The sequence below is a fragment of the Larus michahellis genome, chromosome 1, assembly GCF_964199755.1.
Source record: "Larus michahellis chromosome 1, bLarMic1.1, whole genome shotgun sequence".
Lineage (NCBI taxonomy): Eukaryota > Metazoa > Chordata > Aves > Charadriiformes > Laridae > Larus > Larus michahellis.
Genome location: NC_133896.1, coordinates 214294032 through 214319098, shown reverse-complemented (window position 1 = coordinate 214319098; position 25067 = coordinate 214294032). Strand labels below are relative to the sequence as shown.

The 25067-nt window shown below is 50.2% G+C and overlaps 1 protein-coding gene across 2 annotated transcripts in view; it reads right to left on the bottom strand.

The window, feature by feature from the left end:
• SLCO2B1 (solute carrier organic anion transporter family member 2B1) overlaps positions 1–25067 on the bottom strand; it is a 62747-nt gene that overhangs the window by 15507 nt on the left and 22173 nt on the right. Inside the window, exons 3-8 of one of the 2 annotated variants that reach the window (XM_074572224.1) lie at positions 22031–22168; positions 21116–21278; positions 19481–19708; positions 18267–18365; positions 15306–15436; positions 4245–4353 (exon numbers count right to left, since the gene is read on the bottom strand). In XM_074572224.1, the coding sequence (XP_074428325.1) occupies positions 4245–4353; positions 15306–15436; positions 18267–18365; positions 19481–19708; positions 21116–21278; positions 22031–22168 (868 nt within the window). Of the gene's footprint in view, positions 1–4244; positions 4354–15305; positions 15437–18266; positions 18366–19480; positions 19757–21115; positions 21279–22030; positions 22169–25067 lie in introns of both variants that reach the window. The other variant, XM_074572223.1, reaches the window with a different exon arrangement.

Sequence of the window (25067 nt, the reverse complement as noted above, 5' to 3'; positions counted from 1 at the left end):
ACTTGCTGAAACATCTCCTGAGTGCTAATCCAGCCCTTTGTGGGAGGTAGTGGGAATCTTCCACCAAAAAGGGTTTTTTTCCCCAGAGTGCTTCGGTCTTTTCAATCAAACTTCGCCCCCTCTGCCATCCCAAATCAGAGCCATAAAGGTAGGACAGCGAGCAGGGCTCCCACTTCATGGTGGGAGGCGGCAAGATTGCCATCCTTTGCAATCACTGTCTCATCACTAATTCGATCGCCCTTATAGCTCCAGGGAGGAAGCTGAGTAGATACTAAAAGCAAGTGGAAACTTTAAAATAATGATAAAAAAATATCTTGAAACCATCTTTAGGCACCGTAGAGAAACAAACAAGTCACAAGCCCAGTGTTTTAATTGCTTTGAAGATCACCTTTAACGGATTAATTCCCAGTATGCACAACAGAAGCTGCACATCCTCCCAGGTGTTTTCAACAGAAGCCTAGAAATTAGCAATGGAAATGACTTCAGGCTGGCTAAATCCTACTTTCTTGATTACTGGGAGCAGGTCCGATGCCTGCAAAAGGAGCATTCTGTGAGTACGAGGAGCAGGGTGCAACCCAATGTCACGCAGAACATCTGTGCAAGAGCCAAGATCCTTCCCCACAGTGCTTTGATTTTCCTACTTTTGAATAACTCCGGCGTGCGGAGCCTGATCCCTCCTTGGGTAATTGACCTCATTGTTTGGAAATGTCCCCAGTGCTTTGCCTGAGTATTTATCCTGTACACAGCTCCATCCTGTTATTGCTGATTGTGGAGGGAGAAGCTCTTCCTGTCCTTGAGGCAGAGTTCCCAGGGCTTGGCAAACTGCTCTCTGCTCATCACACCTTGCCCCAGAAAGATTTAAGGCCCGGTGGCTTCCAGAGGAATGGAGAACGCAAAGAACCTCATGGCATGGGCTCTAAGCCATCCTCTTTTTGTTCCCAATAAAGCAAACGGCAAAAATTCCCGCAAGCCTTATTTTGCGCTCAGTTATCTCCATGTGCACTGAAGCAACAGAACAAATGACAAAATGCATTTCCTTCTCCATAATCATGCTTCATTTTGCATCATTTAAGCTGAAATAAGTGACTAAACAGCATTTCTGAGCATGTTCCTCCTCCAGGTCAGCTTAGTAATTTAAGGCTTGCCTCTGCCAAGCCCTTAAGAAAATTATGAACCATTACAGGCACTCTTTTATCTTCTTCTGCTCAAGGAGCAGCCTCAAGTGCTTTGCTGAATCACAGCCTAAATAGATAGTGTCTTTCTCACCTGGAGTTTCCCCAGGCTTGGGCCAGGTGATGCATCTCCAACAGGAGATCCATTTTCCCCACTCATCAAGAAAACCCATCCCCGTTCCCTCCAGCTGACAGGCAAAGGGACACTTCTCAACGGGAGTTGCTGTCTTCCTCCCGGGCGAAGCGTTCCTGGTCTCAGGTTGAGTTTGCAGCCATCCTGCATGGGTGGCCCATGTGAAAGTGTGAGGCCAGTTTGCAAAACTTTTTAACACCAGTGATGAGCCAACTCCAAGCGTTGACTCAATGGACTCCAACTCCAAGCGCGTTGTTTGGGCAGACACAACACCAATGGTACAAAGTACTTTCTAACTGAAAGAGGACAAAGATCTGCAGATGAGCCAAATAACCAAGCACAGCCCTGACCTCTGGGGCCATTTGTAGATGTGTCAGTTAGGGACATGGTTTAGAGGTGGACTTGGCAGTGTTAGGTTTGTGGCTGGACTTGATCTTAAAGGTCTTTTCCAACATAAACGATTCTGTGATTCTACAACCTACTTGAGGTATTCAAACACCTCAGCCAGAGGGAGGACTCTGTCTTACAAGCAGTGTGGGAGGAAAAGGACTGAAATATCACAGGGAAAAATCAGAGACCTTGTGTGGTCCTTGCTTGATCCAATCCCTGCTGGCATCTTAATGCTTTCCTTCATCCCACCCTGAACAGGGGACCCAGAGTCAACAGCGACCTTCGTCCCACCCCAAACAGGGGACCCACAGCCATTAGCATTGGGCAGGGCTGGGGCTGCCTGTCCCAGGGACAGCACCGAAGTACCAGGCAGCTCTGGGGAGGGGACCTTCTGTAAAATATCTCCTCGAGATGCAGATGTACCAGTGAGCAGAGGCCCAATCCACTTCTTGCCAATAGCCATCTCCAGCATTAAACTTGGCCCCTTGCCCATAAAACTAACATATTTTTTTACAAGCAGAGAAAGCTGTGAGCATAAGACTGAATTGGCATGCAGGTTGCTATTTCTCCTGTATGATATTATAAAAATCTGCCTTGCTGTCGTTTCTGCCGGTAGATTGGCATTGCTCACCTCCTGCCTTTCTTCAGAGTGGGCTCCTTCTCCCCACACCACGTCCAGAGATGCAATTGGAAAAACCAAGGAGGTACGCCTCAAAGATCCCCCAGCTCAACCCCACCAATTCCAGCCTGCTGAGACCAGCAAAGCGGGACCCTTCTCCTTCACGAGCCGGGTCATCCTATTGCACGGGGGTGTGGTGTAAAATGGGATCACTATGAACACTATGAACCTGGTAAAAGGACCAGAATGTCCTACAGCATTTCTCCATCGCACATGTTTTGTTCTGTCTCTCTTTTTAAGCAACTGAAGGTATAAAATTCCAAGGTGATTCAGGCTGGAAAATCTCCAAACGCCGCTTTCATAAACTCTCATATAGAAAAGAATAGTAACAATAGAGAGGAAAAAAATGCTTTGTGACAGAAGAAACAAAATAAGGAGAGGAGTTACAACATAGGAGGTAAATTTCTCTTTCCAGTGACCCATAGATGAGCCACCACTAAAATCTTCAGCCTTTACTCAAATTGTCCCCATCTACACCATCACACCCTAGCTACCATCCAGATTCTGGCTCTAAAATGAGTTTCGTATTAGAAATCTCGGTGATTTCAGCAAGATCGCTCTTCTGAGAAAAAATCCAGGCACTTCATTTTTTTCAGAACTGGGCTTTAGGGGATAAACTCCCATAAATAATGAATTTATTAACACAGATCCCGCAGCCCTGACGACACCGAGCCAAACCTGCGGCTCGAGCGGAGGTAAGATCTTTCCTTCTCTTTTCACCCAGGGGCAGGGAGCTCATTTTTATTCGTTTTTCAGAAGCAAAGAGCAGAGCATCGGTGTGAAAATCCCATCTGAGCACCATAAATCTGTTCCCACGCCATCACTTCCGTCACCCGGGTTTTCTAAATGTCGGTGCAACAAGGTCAGCGGGGGAATAAAACCCCGACTTGCTCCTCTAATTTAGCGTCAGGCCAGCGAGCAAATGGTGCAAACCAGCAGAATAAAAACCTGCCCACGCTTGTCTGGCTGTGCCTGCCCTGCGCTGACCTTAATAAAGCGGAGAATTTCCAATAAATTAAAGGGATGATATTCAGGAAATATGGAGGAAGCTGACATGGATTGACTTCAGAGGGCCACTTTTCTTAAGTAATTGCCAAAGCACAGAGTATTTCCTTCACAAAAAACAACCCTGAGCGGCAGCCTCCACAGCCCAGCTGATTCCCTTCAGCACAAAGAGCCTCCTCGTCTCTAAATAAGCTAATTGCACCAGGTTAAGATCACCCTGTACAAACATGCATCTGATTTTAATTGCTCAGACCCTGGTCCCAGGCAGCGCCGGCTGTTTTCAGTGGGACAGGGAGGGGAGCCTGGCTCTGATATTGTTATCAGCCTTGAAAGAGGGGGTCTGAGGAGGGTTTTGGGGATGAAGAGCCACCAGTGCTGCTGGCGGTCTGGTTTCTGCTATGTCCTGGAAGCTGAGAAAGAGCAGTTGGATGCACCCAAACTGCAAAACCCCTCTAACTGGGGGGTTCTTTCCCTTCCCATGGCTCTGCTCCAGGCTCACAGCTTGCACCCCTTTTTCCAGCCTGGCTTTGGGCTCCGATGAGGTTTTGGCCTCCGTTTCCCCCTGCCCAGATGAGCTCTAAAGCCACGCAACGTTGAGAGCTACCAACCCCAGATGCTTTGATCAGCATGAGCTGGGTAGTCTGGACGTGATGGCATCTGCTGTGAGCAGACCAGGAAGAGATCTGCAGATAGAATTAAACCCAACAGTAGGTCTAAGTTGCATCTTGAGGGCTTACCTAGGAGGTAGCACAGGGAGGAGCATCTCTTTTTCTTACTAGCATTGCAACCCCTTGCATTGCCCGTTGCCGGGACGTATGTTTGTGCAAGCAGAGGAACCCCATCCGTGTGGGAGGCAGACACTTACGTTTGATGAACTTGGTTAGAGAGAGGTTTTGGACGTGTTCAGACCTCGACCTGAGCTGGCTCAGCATACCCTTGCTCTTCTTGCTGTCGCTCTCCTTCCCACTCGCCACCTGGGGACAGATGAGAGGCTGTCACTACAGTGACCGTGCCAAAGTTTCCACTGAATTCACTTTTTCTCTCCCAAATCAGGGCAGACAGCAGCCCGTGCTTCTTGCAGACGGAGTTTGAAGCATTTCGGCCAGCACGGTCCATGTCCAGCATGGGATGTGCAGCCACCACCGAGAGGGATCTTCCCACCCTTGGCTGCTGCTTTGTGCCCACACCGTTGGGTCTCTGATGGGGCTGAGAGCATCCACGCTGTGCTATAGGGGTAAGAGCCAGCTTCCCTGCCTTTCCCAACCGCAATGAATCACTCTTTATAAATATTGAGCCAAGCCATTACCCAGGTACAAGCACACTTTGTGCTCAGCTCACATGCATATGGAAATTCAAGATTTTGCGTCGGGAAAAAGCGATACCCTTAGGGAGATGCGTTTCTTCCCCAGAGGGTCTCCTTTGCCCCTGTGTGGGGGGGACATAGGAACAGCAACCCAAGGAGAGATGCAGCTAGACCTGCACCCAAAGCAGGTTTGGACCTTGGGTTTGGATGGAAGATGAGGAAAGACTTTCCTTTGAGGGTGGCAGAGCCCTGGCACAGGCTGCCCAAAGAGGGTGTGGAGTCTCCTGCTCTGGAGATGTTCCAAACCCATCTCCAACCTGCTCTGGGTGACCCTACTTGAGCAGGGGGGTTGGACTCGATGGTCTCCAGAGGTCCCTTCTGACCCCAACCATTCTGTGATGAGCATTTTCCCTGTGTCTCCGTGTGTGCCGTAACAAGCTGCTGTGCGGGTGCCAGCAGGGAGAGCAAGCAGCAAATGCAGGAGGAAAAGATCCAGGCAGTGAGAGGGTTTGGGATGGAGGCAAAATATTTTTCACCTCCTAAGCTGAGAGGGGTTGACCCAGAGCCACGCAGAGCAGGGGAGCAAGGGGAGCAGCCACAGACCCCTCAGCTCTCCCAGCCCCTTCCCTCTCTTCTCCTGCTCCTGGAAACCTCAGCTGAATTCTAGCAACTCCTACTCTCGTTAATGCTTTTAATTCTTTTTAGCCACATCTTTCCCACTGAACGGCAGCATTGTGGAAGGGGCATCCTTTCCCATCCTGGTCCATGCAAAGGGACAAATCCTGCAGCTCTCCTCTTTATTCCTTCTCTATTCAGGGGCAAAAACACTTTGCAGCTGGAAATCAGATGGGTCCAGGTGTCTCTGCTTAATTTAGCCTCAGCTGGTGCTTAGACTAATGAACAGCTCTGCAGGACATTAATCCGGGTGCTCTCAGGATCCGCACCCTGAATGTCATGTTGCCACTGCTCACTGTTGGCGGAAGAGGAGAGATGGAAGATGGAGGGCTCGGATCATCTCAGGTCCATCCCAACCTCATTAGATGACTGCATGTCCGAGGCAAGTGTCCAACACCCCATCAGCAAGCGGGAGGTCAAGGGAGGGGAGGATTTCTTGGATGCGCATCCCATCCCCTGTTCCGCAGGATTTAGGGGAATCACTGGAAAGGAGGGCATTAATTAAATTAGATGTGCTACTCTACGCGTGCAATAGCAGAAAGCGTTCAGTGGGAGTGCGGTTTTCACGGAAAACCACAGCGTATTTTTAGCCAGCAGGACAGAGCCAGCGGCCCCGTCTCCCACATCCCGCATCAGCTCGGCAGCAGCGCTGCTGCACCTCTCAACACAACTTTAATGTGAGTCAGACAAACGAGTTCATTCACCAGAAATTATAGATGCTCTTAATTCACAGAAAGAACCGGGCAGGCTAAAATGATCTCTTTTCCGAAACTGATTATTAAACATCGGAGAGGTCAAAATGCCCCACACTGCGCTTGCGCCACATTCCCTTTTTGAAGAGCCACTACAAGGCAAAAGCAATAAAATTCCTTTCATGGTTTTTATTGATCAAGCTTGGGGTTTAATATATTTTTTGAATGCAAAGATAAAATCCAGCTTCCTTTCACTTTTCAATTAGGTTACATGGTCTCTTCTCTCTGCTCTAAAACTGGAGCGTTTTCCAAAAGTACGTTCAAGCTGTTACTGACTGTGCCTTTCTCAGCTTCCAGCTGTTTGTACTTCAGAGAGCTGACAGTCTGCTGGGCACTCTCCGTGCGTCCAAAAAAAAAAAAAAATTTTTAAAAACTCCCAAATCTCCCCAAATTCCCCAGTCTGGGATGCCTCTGCGTGAGCATGACCCTTGCAAGCAGGACGTTTCTGTGCACATCTGCTGGCTCGGCACCCACCTGAGGAGCAGCTGGACATGGAGCAGAGCACTCAAGGAGGAGGAAAACTCCACTCTCCGTGCTGGTTTGGCCCCAGCATTTGTTTTGCTGTCTGAAAGGATCCAGAAACGCATTCCTCTGGGATGAGGTAGGCATGTTCACACGCCGGGAAAGCGAGTTGTGGAGGGACCGGCACTAATCACAGAATCACAGAATGGTTTGGGTGGGAAGGCACCTTAAAGGCCACCCAGTGCCACCCCCTGCCCTGGGCAGGGACACCTCCCACCAGACCAGCTTGCTCCAAGCCCCGGCCAACCTGGCCTTGAACCCCTCCAGGGATGGGGCAGCCACAGCTTCTCTGGGCAACCTGGGCCAGGGGCTCACCACCGTCATAGTGAAAAATTTCTTCCTGAAACGAGGAGCATCCCTAACACGACCTCGACCCGGGGAAAACCCCCTGTTTCCCTGCACGGACATGAATAAATCGGGTAATGACTGAGCAGGGCTGAGACCTGGACTTGCTTTGCAGGCTCCTGCCTTCACCCACCTGCTATTGCACCTGCAAAAAGGGCAGCCAGAGGTGCTGGCGGTCTGGTTTTATTCGAATATAGCACTGGAAAAAGGGAAAAATAACCTGCTCTGTGACAGTGAGGTTTTCCTTGCTTAATTTGAGGCTTCTGCAGAGTTTCCCTTTGGCTGTGCAGAACCTGGCACTCCCGGCTCGTTGAAAAATAAGGTCAGAGAAGCTATTTTCGTGTTAAACAAACAAAATGTAAAAACTCATAGCTTGAAAAAAAGAATTATTTTCCTCCTGACAAGGTCATGCTCCCTACACACACTTCTTTGTGCCTCTTCCAGCGAGTGTGGGTCCCACCAGGGACCCTGTTTCCTAGAGTGCTAAAATAACCAGCCAACAGGCACCTCGCTCACGCGGAGTGGGATAATTATTTTTAACTGCTGTTTTCGCCTGTCTTTGAAGCTCCCTGGGGAAAAGCTCAAAGCAGAGACCAGCCCATTCCTGTAACACACCAGTGGCACCACCACGCCCTGCCATTTGGCCCCCAGTTGCTCCCCAGATAATGCCCTGTATTTTCCGACTGCCTTTGCTGGTGCTTTAGGAGATTTAATGAGGCAGCCTCGGAGCATCGCAGCCTCAGGAGCAAAAGTTTCCAGGCAAAGACTTAGATTTCCCCGTCCCCGCTCTTTAACCTTTCCCTACTGGCTGATAACCCAAACTGGAGCAGGCGTTTAAGAGAGTTCCCCCTCGGTTATTTTCATTTCAGCTTTTTGTCTGCACTGGAAGCGCACCAGGTCACTGCTGAAGAAACGTGGGAGGAGGGTTCATATAAATGCTGGCAATCTGTCCCGAGACAGAAACCGGAGAGGTTATTTTTCACTTCCCCAGCGCCGTTGCACAATGTCTCTGCCTGCGCAGAAGGGGCCGAGTCGCTGCCCCAGCACCATCCCACCACGCTGGACCTGGGATGTCCACTTGGAGCCCTGAGGACAAGCCCAGACAGAGCTGTCAGCTCTTTGCACCCTGAAAATAACTTCCATGGGTTGGGAAGTCCCCAACGACCCTGATATAAGGCAGGAGGATCCTTGCAGGCTTGGACATGCTGGTGCAATCCCGTGATGTAGCCAAGAGCAGCTCCAGCATCCATGGAGCATCTTCAGGGCAGGGCAGGAGGGATCCCAGCTGCATTTTACCTGCAGCATCTTCTCCTTGTCTCAAACCTTTTGCTTCAAGAGCAGAGGGACAAGCATTGCCTAGACCTTGCCAAGCAATGCCACCTCCAAGCAGGGACGGTGATGACACATCTCACACCTCATTCAAGGTTTCTCTGTGCTTGCAGCCCCCTCCTGCCACCATGCACCAGGTGCTTTTCGGGATGAAAAAAGTCCACCCCGTCTGCAGGCTGTGGTCCTAAACTCTCTAGCTCTCCCCACTCCACGGCTTGAAGCACTGTCCAGACGATGGGTTTTGCCCTGGGAAACGGGGGTGACTTCTTAACCCTCTGCTCTGCCATCTACATCTTCTCCAGGACGGAGCTGCACGTCCAGCTTGGTGTTCCCCTCTCTTGCCAAGCGTCTGCTCCAACTATCCAGCAGGGCAATTGAAAATAAGCTCTGGAGGTGCTGTACAGATGTCAGGGGACACATTCCCCACCATCCCAGCAGAAAATCCCATCAGATGCATTTTGCTAGGCCACCACAGAGCTGTCGCATTGCTGCACGCCCTGAGCACTCCCGCAGTTCACATCCCTCCAGCTCCACTACGAAACACCCCTAGAAATCCACCTCCTCTCTTCTGCAAAGGATTTCATCTCCCAGCCTCTCCACCCCACAGGAGATGACCATGCCCTTTCTACCTGCCCCGTTAGCAACACCAAGGAAGGAGCATGGTTTCTTTTCCATCCCATTTCTGCACTTCTCCCAGTTGAAGTGACACGTGTGAAGCTTTGAGATGAGGAAGGATCCAACGTGAAAGAGGCATCATCCTGCTCCATCATCCTGCTCATCCCTTCTGGTTGGCACCCACGTGTCCCCCAGGTCGATGGGTACCTTGGGCTAGGGACTGAACGTTCAGCAGCAGCCTGTTGTCCCTCCTCAACAATATCGGTGGCTAGATAAATAAAAGCAATGCAGTAGGTCTAATCTCTACAGCCCTAGGCAAAGCAGAACGTGCAGCACCATATGGGAAACCGTTAGCTAAGCTGGAGAACGTGAAAATTAGGAGAGTAAACACAACATGAGTAAATAGGAGAAAGAAAACAGAGCATCCCAGACGGATGTACTGCGCTGCTGGGAGGTGCTGGTGGCTTCCTTAGTGGTTTGGTGCAGAAGCTCCAGCAAATATTTTCAGTAATCCCCTTGGCATAGGGAGAAGACAAGTACTACTTAATCTGCAGAGCAGAAGGAAGGTGGGAATTGTCCACACAGAGTGAGGTGGGGTACCATGTAGGAAAAACTAGGCAAGTAGAAGTCTGAAATAACAGTAACTGAACCAAACTTAGTAAAAAGGCATAGCTGTACACTTGGGGTTTAAAAATGATTTCTGCTGCACGTCTGGAAATGCTGGAAATGAGAGGAGGAGAATGACAAATAGATCCAGGCGTATCTCTGCATAAGCGTATGGTGCAGCTGTGGAAGGAGTAAGTGTGATGTGAGGAAGAACTGAGGACGGTGTTTCCAGGAGAGCCACGGAAGTGCAGACCCCACTGCACCACCACTGGAGACCAGATCCAGACCAGTGCAGCACCAGGAAAACCAGTTTGTGAGTGGGATGGGTGAAGAGCAGAGCTTCTGGGATGGAGAAGCTCTCTGGCAGCAGAGGACTAGCTAGCATCCCCCGCCCCGCAAAAGGAAGGCTTTTTTTAACGATGCCAATATGGCAATGAGTAGGAAAGAATTATTTATTCAGGATTAGGGGCAGAACAAACTAAGGGATAAAATATAGACAGGAGATTAGACAACATGCTTTGCAACATGCAATAAATATCTGAAACCATCTACTGGTGAGACCTGAGAGGAAAGCACTGCTGAGATGGATTGATATCCAGAGGGCATTGCGTGACGGTGAGCCGGAACCACTAGGGCTTGGAACTGGTAGACCTGCTTCCCATAAAATCTATCCGAGCTTTCTCACGGGGCATCTGTTTGCAGATGACATGTGCTGACACTACAGGGGAGGCTTTGTCAGGGTGAGGAGGAAGTGTCAGTCACCCCCTTGGGAGATGTTTGGTTCTACATGACTTCAAAGTGTCAGAGAACAAAATTTGATCTGGGAGATAATTGAGTCTACAAGACAGATCTTGCACAGGAGCAACGCTAAGCAAGGTCAATGCTCCTGCTGTTGTTTAAGGGGCTCCCCAGAGACATGGAGGTGCTGGAGCGTGTCCAGAGAAGGGAAATGGAGCTGGTGAGGGGTCTGGAGCACAAGTCTTGTGAGGAGCGGCTGAGGGAGCTGGGGGTGTTCAGCCTGGAGAAAAGGAGGCTGAGGGGAGACCTTCTCGCTCTCTGCAACTCCCTGAAAGGAGGGGTTAGCCAGGGGGGGTTGGTCTCTTCTCCCAAGGAACAGGTGATGGGACAAGAGGAAACAGCCTCAAGTTGCCCCAGGGGAGGTTTAGGATGGATATTAGGAAAAAGTTCTTCCCCGAAAGGGTTGTCAAGCATTGGAAGAGGCTGCCCAGGGCAGTGGTGGAGTTGTCATCCCTGGAGGTATTTAAAATCCAGGCAGACGTGGTGCTGAGGGACATGGGGTAGTGGTGGGTTTGTCAGTGTTGGGTTGATGGTTGGACTCGATGACCTAAAAGGTCCCTTCCAACTTAGGCAATTCTATGATTCTACCTTTCCCCTTTTCAAACCCTTTTCACGTCACCCGCGAAGCTGCAGGGACTGGGGAGGTGCTTCACCAGCTGCAATGCAACAGCTGGTGAGATGGCAAGACAGACAGACACTGTGCCCAAGCAAAAGCACAGGGAAAGCCTGTAGCAGACAGGCTACAACCGCCTGGGTTGGGATACGATAACATCGCCAGGGATAGGTGGTAAAGCATGAGCTAAACTTTGGGTACTCAGCAACCGGAAAACACTCGGGTGCTGTAGTTCCCCAGAATCCAGGACACAACCCCGAGAAATCGTTCAGGCTCTTGGGGGCAGGATTAAACCATAATTACTGAACAAAAGAACTGGTCTTGACTGGAAACAGTTTGTCCAGTAACAGCCTTATCCTCATCCCCTGCCTGAGATCATGACAGCTTTACAGCTTTGCTGTGATCGTCCCTCAGATAGGATTATTGAGGATAATTTGGTGCTAGAAATTTACTGACAAGTTTCAAAGCAGAGGAATAAAAACGTTCCGGGTCTGGAGTGATTGATTTATGAAAAAAGATCAAAAAGAGCAAACTCCTATTCTCATTAATGTTAACACTAAGTACACAAGTCATTCCAGGAACTTCAAAGAAAGAAGCTATCAAATAAAGGTAAAGCTGGAATGTGGCTGGAGAATAAATAATCTGCCTGGGTTGATGGGGAGAGGCAAATAAGTCTCCAAATAGACCGAGGACTGTGCTATATTCAGTGTTTGCTGGATGATGCCCATTGACGAGGACGGTCCTTGGTCCGGAGAAACCACCAAGAGCTCAGATGAGTTGTATAGAGTGGGGCAGGTGAAAGAAAGGCAAATGAAGGCAGGAGGAGAATCAGAGAAGAGAACTAGTGCTTTTGGCAGTGAGAAGGACCGAGCTATGGGCCAATCTTTGCTACAGGGATCTCGTTTAGTGGACTCTGCAGTGGGAAAATGTACCCACAGCTTGGTGTGGACACATTATTCCCAGGTTGTTTCATCATCTGCTGAGGAACGTGTGGTCCCAGGGGTCTGCAGACAACAAGTGACACAAGGACAGCTTGGCCTGGGGCACCTGAAATTCATTTTGGGCCTCTTGAAATGAAGCTCACAGCTGGTGGTGGTGCAGAAACATCTCTGTGGACAGAGCAGATCTGTGCTTTTTCCATGCGTTATCACAGCTGCCATGCCTGGAGGTGTTTGGTGTGGGTAAGATGTTGTGCTAGACCTTTACAAACACAACGAAAAGCCCGGCTGATGCCTTCAAGGACTTGCAGCTTGTGGTTGTTCTGCTGCTGATTGCTTTCTTCCTGCTTTGGACAGGCAGAAGCCCTGAAACTGAAGGCAGCCAAGGAAATGCCGATTGTCTTTGAAACTGCAACTGTATTTAGACAGGGTTGACCCAAAGGTTATCACAGTGTCCGTTCTTGCTGATTTGCTGGTCTGCAAAACTCTGGGCTGACCCCATCCCTCCCTTCCCCTCTGCAGTGTGTCGGGGATGGGGTTTTGTCCTGCAGAGCCTGGCTGGGAGCTACCACGGGGATCCCACCTTTCTTCACTGCAATGCCGCATCTCCATCCCAAACCAGAGCCAAGCACGAGAAGAAACAACAGCTCTGCTCTGCGCAGTGAGAAGGAACCTGGAAGCAACCCTAAAACCGCAGCATGAGCCACCGTGACTCTGGGGACCTACCAGGAAAGGGCCGGCTACTCCAGCTGGGCAGAGGAAGGCAAAAGCGGGGTCAGAACTGAGCTTTTTGGCTGGAAACACATGTTTCCTTCCTGCGTTCATGTGTCATACCAACTCTCCCCATCCCTTCTGTGGGGTGTTGCAACATGTGCCCGGCTGATGCTCTTTTCGGGGGGAACCACATCTCGAACAAGCTGCAGTAACTCAGTGGCCTTGGAGATGCTGCTGCCTCCAGCTCACCGCAGAAGAAAACGGGCTGCCCTTCGCCATGGAAAAGCGGTCATGCTTATACCCTTAGCCGAACACTGATTTACTCCAGGGGCAAGAAGGAGAAAGTGATTTATAATTATATTTTTTTCTGCTATACCTACAGAAAATCACCCTTGATAATACAGATTTTCCTACAAAGCTTTGAATGCTCCCACAGCAGACAGGTGTCTTACCCAGAATAGCATCTGTCAAAGTTTCTAAAGAGGCGCTTTTTTTTTTTTTTTTTTTTTTTTTTTTTTTTTTTTTTTTTTTAATTTAAGCAGGGCCCTTTGCTGCTGCTTGTGGCACTGACACCCCCATGGGATGGGCACAAGCCGGTTTGGCTGGCCCTGGCGTCCCCTGTCCTGCAAGGGGGTCAGAATTTTGCCATCCCTTAGATTATTTTCCCTTTTATTATTTTTTAACTGTAAACAGTTTCCAAAAGCTTTCTGGGGGAAATGGGGAGAAATTCAAGAAGATCTGGGCTGCAAAGGGATAAATGGGTGCTGAGCCATGCGCGAGCATTCCCTACAGGCATCAGCCAGCAGAGCGGGGTGAAATCTCCCTGCGGCTTTTTTAAAATCAATATCCAACCCATCCTCCCTTTAACTCTTTGAAACTCCTCAGACTGGTCAGAGGAGTGCAGCGCTTGCAAAAAAAAAAAAAAAAAAAAAAAAAAAAAAAAAAAAAGTACAGTTGTTTTAGTTTGAAGTACCTTATTTTGTCTCAAGAGCCGTTTATGAAATTAATATTCCCATCGGCCCTAATAAAGAACGTTTGCCCTAAGATGGAGTGTGCCGCTCTTGCACACCGAGCAGGTTCTGCTAACATAGATCATCCATAACGGCTTTAAAGTGAACCAAGCTTCAGGGGCATAAATCAGCCACGTTGCATTGGGTATTGCCCTCATCCTGCAAAGCGCTGGGCGGTTTCCACCCCATTACCTCGCAGGCCCACAGCACCTTTGCAAACCTCACACCACGTATAACCCATGAATAGAGCATTATATCCCCAGAAACGTAACTGGTACATCAGGTCACATTTTTCCCAGGCAGGTGAAACCCAACTCTCCCTAAGAATCACTCATTCCTGTGAAAATTCAGGCGGCACAGCAGGAGGAATGAAGAATTATTACGCACCAGACAGCGCATGCACTTGTTTAGACAAGAAATTTTCGACACTGCCCCAAGGTAAAATATAGGTGAAAGGCAATTACACAGGCTAGAGTAAGGCCAAGACATCGAGATGAGCCCAATTTCACCTACTAAGTGCGTCCCGGCAACTTCAATAACATTCCAAACCGTAGCGTGATGCCTCCTCTAAAAGAACAATTTGTTTTGTGTTATTCCTCGCGATGCGTCGGTTGCCAGAAAACCATGACCCGCAGCCAGCGAAGCGCTTGGGGAAGCTCGCAAGATATTTTGCATCTTGGCGTGAGCACTGAAGCACTCAGGAGGGCTCCAGAGATGTAAAAACCTTGGTAGTAGACACAGAGCAAAGTACAGTCCCACCAGTGGGCTGCAGCAAGAGCCCTGGACACGCATTCCCTGAGCAAACTGCAGGAAGGCAGATGTTTGCCCGCAATAACGAGTTCAGGCTGCTAAAGGCTTTTTCCCCACCAGAAAACTCTGAGGACTTTACAGAGGCAGGGTTCAGGGGCTGGAAAGTGTCTAAAATCCTTTTTGGCCAGCCAAGAGGTGGCAGTGAGAAGGTGGTGGGGGAAGTTTGAGGCTGGAGCAGCAGTTAACCCCCTTCTGGAAAGCGAGAAGGGGCTTTCGCAGTGGAAATGAGACAAACTGCCCTCCAGCCTCAGTGTTTCAAACACTCCCAGGGTACAACCAGCTTCTAAGGAAAGGCTCCTGATTCGTCTTTCCAAAGAACTGGGACTGATTTCCTCATCGGGCGCACGTGGCGTCTCTTGAAGGAAAGCAAGTGCCTTTGGCACAGCATCTCCCACCACGTCCCAAAAGAGATCATAGAATCATAGAATGGTTTAGGTTGGAAGGGACTTTAAAGACCATCTAGTTTGATCTGCAGCTGAAGGAGCAGGACCATCTCTTTCCTAGGGAAGGCAAGGAGTCCCATCTCCAGGTGAACCAGGAGGGTGGCTGTGAGAATGACCTCAGTCTACACAGGACTTGGCTGGTGCTAGATGTTCCTATGCAGAGGAACCAGCATGCAGGTGCTGCTTCAGTGCCCCACCAAGGAAATTATCACATCCATTAAGCTGCTTGCACCATGCTGGGTTTCACTAAGCATTTCCAAGAGCCTCTGACGCGGGAGATGAGAGCAAACCACAGCTCACATCTGACTTTGGGATGCAGATCTAAACTACATGACCACTTCCACAGTGGTGCTTCCCACCCACGGATGCAGCAGCGAATGCTGTTGGTGAGGGGGGAACGGCGTACTTGTGTGCAACGGCAGAAGGGCAATCTGCAGCACCTCTCTCTCCTACCTCTTTCGGCATTTCCCGCGGGAAGAAGAAATAAGGCACCGCAGATATGGCCACGAGACTAGCTGCAACCAGGAAACCAAGCCACCAGGCGCCGACCCACCGCGGGTCTTTGTTCGTGAGCTGGACGTCGTCTGGAACACAAATGGAGAAATGGGCAGTAAATCAAAGGTGAACGGAGGGACCCCAGTGCACCAAAGGGATGGGGATGAACGGCCCCTGTCATCCCAGACATCAGCGTGCTCCAAAGCGGTGGCCCCAACCTGGTGACCATCAGCTTTGGGGTCTGAGCAGCATTTGCACCCAATTCGTCCCATGGCGCTAAATCACATTTTGTTCTTTGTGTCTTAAAAACCCGCTCAGCCCTTTGGATGGAGACAACTGGGACAGGGATGTCCTAGGGCTGGAAAGGCAAACAAAAGCATCCCCATCACAGCTTTTTCAGACAAGGGACATCCCTGTTGTGAAAAAGCTTCGAAATACTCACTCGAGGGAATTAAGCCATGGTGACTGTCAAGACAGAAGGGAAAATCCTTTCATAAGAGCATAATGGAGATAACTCCAATTAACTTTTGGCATCCAAGAGCGCTGATTTAGTTTTTTACAGTCTGGCTGCCTGCACAAGGACCCCTGTTCACAGCAGGACTTGGACCCTGGAGCTCTGCCCACCAGTCTGGTCCATCAGCCAGTGCCTGGCTTGCAGCTCAACCACTGGAAGCCAATCTTAAAAAATAGTTTAATAAAAATTATATCCCTTTCTCCTGGCTGCCTTCCTTCAGTTCACAGAATCATGGAATGTTTTGGGTGGGAAGACACCTTAAAGGCCACCCAGTGCCACCCCCTGCCCTGGGCAGGGACACCTCCCACCAGCCCAGCTTGCTCCAAGCCCCGGCCAACCTGGCCTTGAACCCCTCCAGGGATGGGGCAGCCACAGCTTCTCTGGGCAACCTGGGCCAGGGGCTCACCGCCCTCACAGCAAAGAATTTCTGCCCGAGATCTCAGTTCAATCTCCCCTCTTGCAGTGGAAACCCCTTCCCCCTCGTCCCATGGCTCCCCTCCCTCATCCAGAGTCCCTCCCCAGCTTTCCTGGAGCCCCTTGAGGGACTGGAAGGGGCTCTGAGGTCTCCGTGGAGCCTTCTCTTCTCCAGGCTGAACCCCCCCAACTCTCCCAGTTCACCCAGCCTCTTCTCCTGCCATCCTCAGGGCGCTCTGACAAAAACAACATTTTCTGTGGGGAGGATACTTGGCATAAATAAAATGGGATATGCAGAAGCCAGAATGCAAATTCACAACAGGGTGAGTCTGAACCAAGAAATATTTCTACAGAAAAAGGGGAAGCCTGTGGTTAGATAGCATTCACGAGCAATCCCAGGAAACGAGTCCTCCTGGAAACCTCTTCCTCAAGTGTGAAGTTTAACACAAGTGAGCTATTCTCACTGTGAGGGGGGGGATGCAATTAAAACTGCAATCAGTTTACTAGATTTTGGTACTGCCACATCTAATCTCCCATCTCTGGAAGTAACAAGTGATAGGTCAAAGAAATTTGATAATCTCCTCCCTGCACGATGCGGTTAGCAAATTGGAATTTTAAATCCCTTCTTGAATAAACACCAAGTTTATTTTCTAGGAAAACAGGAGGTTAAATTGCACTTAGCATTAAGCAGCCACTAGCTTTTCCCAGTAGGCTGAAGACATCTTTAGGCTGAAGATGGCTCTAAAATTGGCTGTTCTCTGGTTCTGGCTACTCAGGCACATTTCTCACTCAATGCCCATCTGCAGAAGATGGCTTAGAAGAACTGAGCACCCCATTTCTTCACCTTTCAGAGGCAGGTAAGCCAAGACTCCAGACACCTGGCCAAGGTCCACCCACTGAGGAGGATGGATGGCAGCAGGACTAAGTCTGGAGGTCGCCTGATAGCAGGAGGCAGTGTCGAGACTCGAGTGTGCTCTTGTGCTGCAAATACCATAAACGTGCGGAGTGACAAAGTCCAGAGGAAAAAAACGTCTGGCGAAGTCAGTGAGCAGGAATGAGCCCGAGGCACCGAGAAGGAGCCAAAGCATCCTTAGTGTCAACACCCGCTGCTCATCCAGCCCCAGCCCTGATGCTCTCTGGTCATTACCCAAAGGAGCCTGTCCACGTCAGGATAAGCTGAGCCGTACAACGTATGTCTGCTCTGCTAATAACCAGGAAAGAACCTCTTGTTTTCCCAGCCAGTATTCAAGAGCAGACAAAAAGGAGGTGACTAAAAATGCTTTAATAGCGTGGCTCAGGAAGAGACATTTGAAAAAAAAAATCCCCTTTCATGCTCCTTTCTTGCCCTATCCAGCATTTCTCTTCTACTGATTTTCACCTTCCTCCCATCCTACCCTTCCCTCTGCTGCTTCACCTCTCAGGATCCCGGTACCCATTCTCCATTCCTTCTCTCTTACTTTTCCCCTCTGACCTTCTCTTTTGTGCTTCTCTCTGGGTTTCGTTCATCGTCCACATCCCCACTCTTTCCCAGTGCTGGCAGCAAAATGCTCCCACTGCTGTTGCTGGCATATGGCAGAAAATTCGTAGGAGAATGAAAATCAGGTCTGGTCTAACAGCACAGTGCAGATGGGAATCTCTCTCTAACCAGACCTGGCAGCAGCCCAGGGCTGAGGGTTCCCCCAGGTCTTGAAGGAGGAGAAAGCACCGATTGAAATGCAGCGGCCATGGGGCCAGGTTTAACCCTCGCAGATGTGTGTGTGACACTGATTCAGGTGGCAAGGACCCACTTATTTGGGGAACTCACCCCAGCACTGATGGGACCCAGAGCATCCCCAGGTGATGGAAGTGATAAAGGGAGCCAGCCCCTGCCAGACAAGTTGTATCCTCATCCCTTGGTGGTTGGGATGCCCAGAGAGGGGCTGGACCACTGCAGGCTCAGTCAATGGGATGCGAAGGGTGCTGGGTGGCTCTCCGAGGGCGCGTTCACTCACCTCCGGCGACTTTGTCAATGTCGACGTAAAAACGCAGCATGGCAGAGCCCAGCATGAAGGCCACCCCCGGCCCGATGACGGTCACGGAGAACAAGATCCCTGCAGAGGGGCGAGAGCAGAGAGGGGCTCAGCCCGGCACATAGGGACCACGGGGGACAGGAGGTGCCTCGAGGCAGGACCACGGTGAACTAGGGTCCGCCCCATCTGCCTCCAGTGCAGGCTTTTTCCCTGGCAGCTTTCTTATCTCCCACCTTTCAAAGGATAACAACCCTGTGTTTTCCACGCTCCCTTCACAGAAAAGGTTTTGCAAAACTCGGATCTTTCCTGCCACTTTTTTTCAGCCTCCCAGAAAGACCGAAACACACCCAGGAACACAATGTGCCCCTTGGCGTAAGAAATCCAGGAAACGCAAAGGTTTTTTACAAGGTCAAGGAGATAAAAGTTCTTAGCAAACTCTCCCACGTGAGTTACTGATAAAGAAATTAAACACATGTGAGAGTCAACTCCTATCTTACAGGGGATCCTTTTAAGTACGGTGCAGAGGTTTGGAGCATCTACCTGAGCAAAATCCGATGCGGTACTTCCAGTCTCTTGACAGTTATGAACTGGTTTTGAACCACCCTTGCTGTCCCATTCAGTTCAAAAAACCATCACAGATAACAGCTGGAAAAGGGCTAGAAGGCCCCGCAAGGGCCCATCTTGTCCACCCCACCACCCTGGGACATCCCTTTTAGGTGTGTACCCAAGCTGTTCCCCAGTACCCCCTCCACTGAAGGATACTTGCCCACCTCCCAGCTGGCTGACCCTGCTTTTTTAGCTTCCTATAACGTTCTCTATATCTAAACAAAGTCTTCCTTGCTGCATCTTGAGCCCACGGCTGTCCCCTGTGAACGCAGAGGTCAGGTTATTCCTCTTCTCCTTGTTGAAGCCTTTTTGAAGGAGGACACGGTTATTGTGCCCCTCTCCAGCTTACCACTCTCAGGCCAAAAATGCCAGCATCTCCCCTAAATCACGTTTTCCAGGACTCCTGGTCTGTCAGCTGTCTGTCCAAGCTTGAAGCAGATAAACCATTTCTGCAGAAACCTTCCTAGCACTGGGTAGAGCAGAAGGGCTACAGCAATCCCTTCTCTCATTAATGCAAATTAGTACTGTCTGGCCTTGCTACAGAGGGCTAATTCTGCTCTCCCCTCTTTCCACAGCACCCCTAGGCTTACCCAAATAGAGGGGGGAGTTCCTCTCGCTGGCGAAGTCGTCGATGTAGGAGATCCCGAAGGGCTGGATGGGGACGCCGCCGATGCCCAGCAACGCCTGGGCGATGAACATGACGAGGAGAACCTCGTGGTTCTCCCTGGCAGCATAGGGGGTGCAGCCGGCATCACTGAGGTTCCCCCGGGACCCCGGGACCCCGGGCTGGCACAGGTCGGTGGTGTTGCTGAACATGCCTGCCATGACAAGGGGAGCAGGTCTAAGGAGCTGGAGAAAGAGCTTCCCTAAGACAGCAGCAAACACGTAGGTGTGCACTCAGTAGATGTCAAGTGGGAAACAGTGGAAGAAAATGCAAAGAAACTGCAAGGATTACTGTGCAGATGTTTCACAGAGAGATGGACGCGCGTGCCCTGAAAAGCCAGCTCCATGGAAAAAGCGGAGCTGAAATCACTTCCAGGACCTTCGAGAGATCTTGCAATGAAGGTAAGTGAGTAAAACTGCAGATTTCGTGAATAGCTACTCGGGAAATGAGAACTCCTTTTACCCAGAAACGGGTTACAAAGCTGCCTAAGTGCTGACTCTAGCATCCTTACCTTCCTTAAAATACTGGGGGAAGGGATGGGGTGTGTATAGCAGGGTTTCCGTGGTTATGTCCCGAATCATATGCAACTCTGAGTGCTCGACACAGGGCCACCTGCACCAGCCACTCCTGAAAGGCACGGCTAATTGGTTCCAAACTGCTGTTAGCACCTGAACCCTGTTTGCATCTGTGAATTATTCACCTACTAAATCTTCCTTTGGTGGCTGCAGCTGAGTGAACCAGCTGCGCTCTCTCTGAGGAGCCAGGGAAAAGCTGTTTAGTGGAGGTTTCTGAAAGATTTCCTGGCGCTTCATGGCAGGATTTAGGAACCTAACAGGAGTGTGGTTTTCTCCTTTCTTTCTTTTCTCATCTCTTCACCTTCTATCAGGAAGAAAATCCCAAGTCCACCCTGACCTGCTCCTCCATGAATGATTTACACCTGCATGTTTCTTTCACAAAGGATTGATTTTTCTGGTGGGGTCTAAAACCTGAAAGCATTCCCTCAAAGACAGCTCAGCTAGGCAAGGGGAGATGAGGGAGGCGCCCCACAAAGAGGAGAAGTCAGGTGGGAAACGAATGTTCCCTCATTGCAGGCACCAGCGTTTCACCCCCAAAGCTGCCCCATTGGATTGAGTCCAGCTCCTTCCGTATCTCTTGTTTCCTTCCCATAAAGGGCTTCGGAGTTTATGAGACCTTATCTACGTTATGGAAATAAGGGAGAAGTTCATGTGCATGAGGGCAAGTTGCCTCAACTCACGGAAGGTGAGATCTCTGGTGGTTGGAGAAGACCTTCCTGCTACACGGATGTGCAGAAGGCAAGGGGAATCAGAGGCACAGCCTACGTTTTGGTGGTTTTCATGCCCTTTCCTGTGGTTCCAGCTATCCCCTGCCCCTCTGCTTCCCATCATCAGCTGCTGCCTCTCAGGACTGAGATGATTTTATCCTCAGAAAATTACAATTACTTGAGGACCAAACCTACAGCCTGCAGCTCGCAACCCCTCAAGGGAAGGTTATTTCCTTTTTCTGTCCCAAAAGGCATAAAATGAGTTCCTAGAGTACCTACTGGCAACGGACTGGTCGTACTCATAGGGTCCAGTTATGAAGTGGGGGAGAGACATGAGGAATCCAGCCAAGGAGACGAGGATGGCACCGCAGCCGATGAAACGGGGTCTGTGCACTCGGCTCCCGAAGTAACTTATGAAGACGATCAGCAACGTGTTTCCAACCTGCAGCAGGACACACAGACCAAGCATCTGACTATGAGCCAGCAGTGTGCCCAGGTGGCCAAAAAAGCCAATGGCATCCTGGCTTGTATTAGAAATAGTGTGACCAGCAGAAGCTGGGAGGTGATTGTCCCCCTGCACTCAGCACTGGTGAGGCCACACCTTGAGTATTGTGTCCAGTTCTGGGCACCTCAATACGAGAGAGACATCGAGGTGCTGGAGCGAGTGCAGAGGAGGGCAACGAAGCTGGTGAAGGGCCTGGAGAATAAATCTTATGAGGAGCGATGGAAGGAGCTGGGACTGTTTAGTTTGAGGAAGAGGAGGCTGAGGGGAGACCTCATCGCTCTCTACAACTACTTGAAAGGACAGTGTAGAGAGGTTGGTGCTGGTCTCTTCTCACAGGTCATTAGCGATAGAACAAGAGGGAATGGGTTCAAGCTGCAGCAGGGTAGGTTTAGGCTGGACATTAGGAAAAAATTCTTCCCAGAAAGAGTGGTCAGACACTGGAATAGGCTGCCCAGGGAGGTGGTGGAGTCACCATCCCTGGATGTGTTTAAGACTCGTTTAGATGTGGTGTTAGGGGATATGGTGTAAGGGAGAACTTTGTAGAGTGGGGCTGGTGGTTGGACTTGGTGATCCCAAGGGTCTTTTCCAACCTAAATGATTCTATGATTCTACGAGGTCTCACAAGCGAATGACAGGAGCATGGGAAGAGCATTGACCAGGTAAACTAAGAGAATCAAGCTGGTTTTCACCTCATTGAAGGAAGCGAGCAGCCCTGAGGTCTGGCTGGAGAGGCCATATCGTCTCTCGATGGTTGAGATGGAGCTCTTCAGATAGCCAGAGACCAGGAGCTGGGAGAGCTGCAGGAGACCGTGGCAGAAAACGAAGAACTGCCAACACAAAAAGAGAGCATCCAACATGATAACTGCGAGCTGCTACATAACAAACAGCATCTCCTACACAAAGGCACGATTATTGAACATGAACCTTTGACCCTGAGCCTTTGAAATATTACCCTCGCTCCTGCCATCAGTGGTTGTCTAAAATTAGGTCCGGGCCATTAAACAGTCCTCTGCTAAAAATGACAATAGGTTTAGTATTTCCAAGGAGAGAGTAGTTTCTTTAGCTGAAAGTGGCTTTGGACAAACAGATCATTTCATTTGGGACGCTGCTAGTTTGGGTTGGCCTGGACCCCCTGAGATCCAGCAGCAGAAGTGGGAGGTTGCACAACCTTCCCACTACCGACCGGCTCGTGGCAGGCAGCCATCCCCAGTGCTGTCAGGAGCGCTTCTGGGACAGGAACGAGCCCTTCCAAATGCAGCAACAAGCAGCTTCTTTAGAGAAAGTCAGGAGAAGGTCAGGGAGAATAATTCAGACTTTCCATTTTCCTTTCCTTCTTGCGAAGCCCTGGATGTAAAGAACATATCTCCATTGAGAAAATGTGATCGTTCTTTCCCACTTCCAGAAGGAAACCTTGTCAAAGACCATCATCTCCTGGAAAATCATCTGACCTCAACTCCTCCAGAGCTTGGGACGTACTGGTGTTTGGCTGCCTGGGGGAACACATGGCTCGAGCTGCCCCACCATTACTGAGAGCACCATCCATCTTCCTGCTCCTCACCCAGAAGAATTTCACGAGTGCTGAATGAACTGTCCCAGGAGGGATGGACACCACCACCCCTCCATCCACAGCTCTGCAAAGTACTCAGCAAAGGAAAGGAGCTGGCAAGCCACCTCCTTCCCAGCTGCCACGTGGCTCTCCACAGGCATCCTTCCAGTCCCCGCATTAGTTAAAATAAACTAACCAACCCAAACAGTTGCATGCCCTGAGGAGATGGACCACTCATCTCGCTGCAGGACAGGCTGACTATCACTAGGTCCTTGCAGAGCTGTTGCCCTCGGCCTTGGATGCTGCCCAAAGCTGTTGGCAGCTCTTTTCCCAGTTGCTGGCCAGAGCTGGGCATTGCTCCAGCTCTGCGTGTTTTGCAGCCAGCTCCCACCAGGCAGGAGTCTCGGCCAGCGGAAATGCTCAGCTTGGCCTGGGGTTCTGCTGTGTCTTGTTCTGATCCAAGGCTGAAGAGGGGTCCCTGCCAAACTGGACTGCTCTGCAAGCAGAGGGGCTATTTACAGCACAAAAAGGGAAAAAAGAGGGTGGTCAAGCCTCCTCGGCTCCCTGAGAGCTGGAGCATCAGGGTACCACCACCAAAAGTGATGCGTTGCCATCATGCAAAGCAGAAGGTAATCCAGGACCTTCCCCCTTCCAGGCTCGTGTCACCACTGAGGCGTGCAGCGTGTTTGGACTAGGAAAATGTCACCCAGCCAAAGGAAAGCTTTTCCAGAATCAGCTTTGCTAGAACTCCTACACTCCTGCACGACATGCTGGCTATGTCAGGACACCGTTTCCTGAATACAATGAGTTCAGCTGGAAAGGTTGAGGCCAGATTAATTTTTTCCAGGCATCCATAACACAGAGCCCAATGGGTATCCAAATCTTGGACATTCACAGTGTGTTGGTTTACATCAGCCCAGCAATCGCCCACCACTGCCCCACGTCCTCCTCGGCACAGGAGGTCAAAATGGGTTGGGAATCTGGTATTTTATTCTCCCCTATCTGGGCAGAAAAAAGAGATGGCCTGGCAAAGGACTTGCAGTGGCTTGGTGTCAGCACCGGGCAAGGACCCCGGTTCTTCTGGTTCCTGGGGCTGCTTGCTGTTAGCCATCGGATCACAGCTCGGCTGGTGATCTGCCAGGAAAAGAAGGAAAGGCCTCACGGACTTTAGATCTGCTGGAGAGATAAATGACCCTGTTTGTCTCTGGCTGCACACATGACGCTGCATTTCATCCTGCAGCAAAAATCGCTTGTTTACATTTCTGTATCTGATCTTCAACTTGTGCGGTCTGGAAAGATGCTCTTCGCGCCTGGAAGAGCGCGAACTTTACTGACATCAGTGTGACCCTTGTAAACAGAGGGAGAGATTTCCGTGAGGACCAACTGCTGCAGAGCAAAAACTCAGCTCTGCTTGAGAGGCAAAGGGCTTAAATGCCTATAATATCTACGCCAGAGGTCATATGGACACACACACCCCAATATGCACTTCTGCTGCCCCAGGAGATCTCAGCAGGGCTAACCCTACAGACAAAGCCTGCTTTCATCTAAATCCTTCCCTGCCAGCAGAGCCAGCTTCTTCGTACTCCCAGTAAAAGGAGGGAGAAGCAGCAGACTGCAGTGTTGTTAAGCGTGAAGGCAACACACTAAAAATCAAATTATTCCTGCTTATCAGCTCCCAGGAAACAGACGTCCCAACCTTGAGCATCCCTTTCCACCCTTTCAAAGTACAGGCTCTATTTACAAGCCTAACGTGGGCTTGAAAGAGGGGTGTGACACCAAGAACCATGATTCAGGTCTCCTCCTGCAAGCCTAGTTTTAGTTGAGTCCCAAAGGTTGAGTCCATATTGTAAATGAAACAGGCTGGGGGCCCACTTTGATGCCAATGTTAGTGGGGACAGAATAACCTGCATCCATCCTACCAAACTCACTGAGCCTTCAAAATAGGGGGGCTTCACCCAAAATGCTTGCTGGGAATGGTCCATACCCATGGTCCCATGGCTGGGAATGGTCCCATTTCCCATTTTTGGAGGGGAAAGCAGTAGTTGGCTCAGGGTCAAGCCATGGTGATAATTCAGAGGTACAGCCAGATGAGTTGTAGCACTGAAGTCTGTTCAGGGTCTCGGTACCCAAAAAGCTCCCTCCATCCCTGGCGTTAATGTGTCCAGCCATGCTCCTCCAGC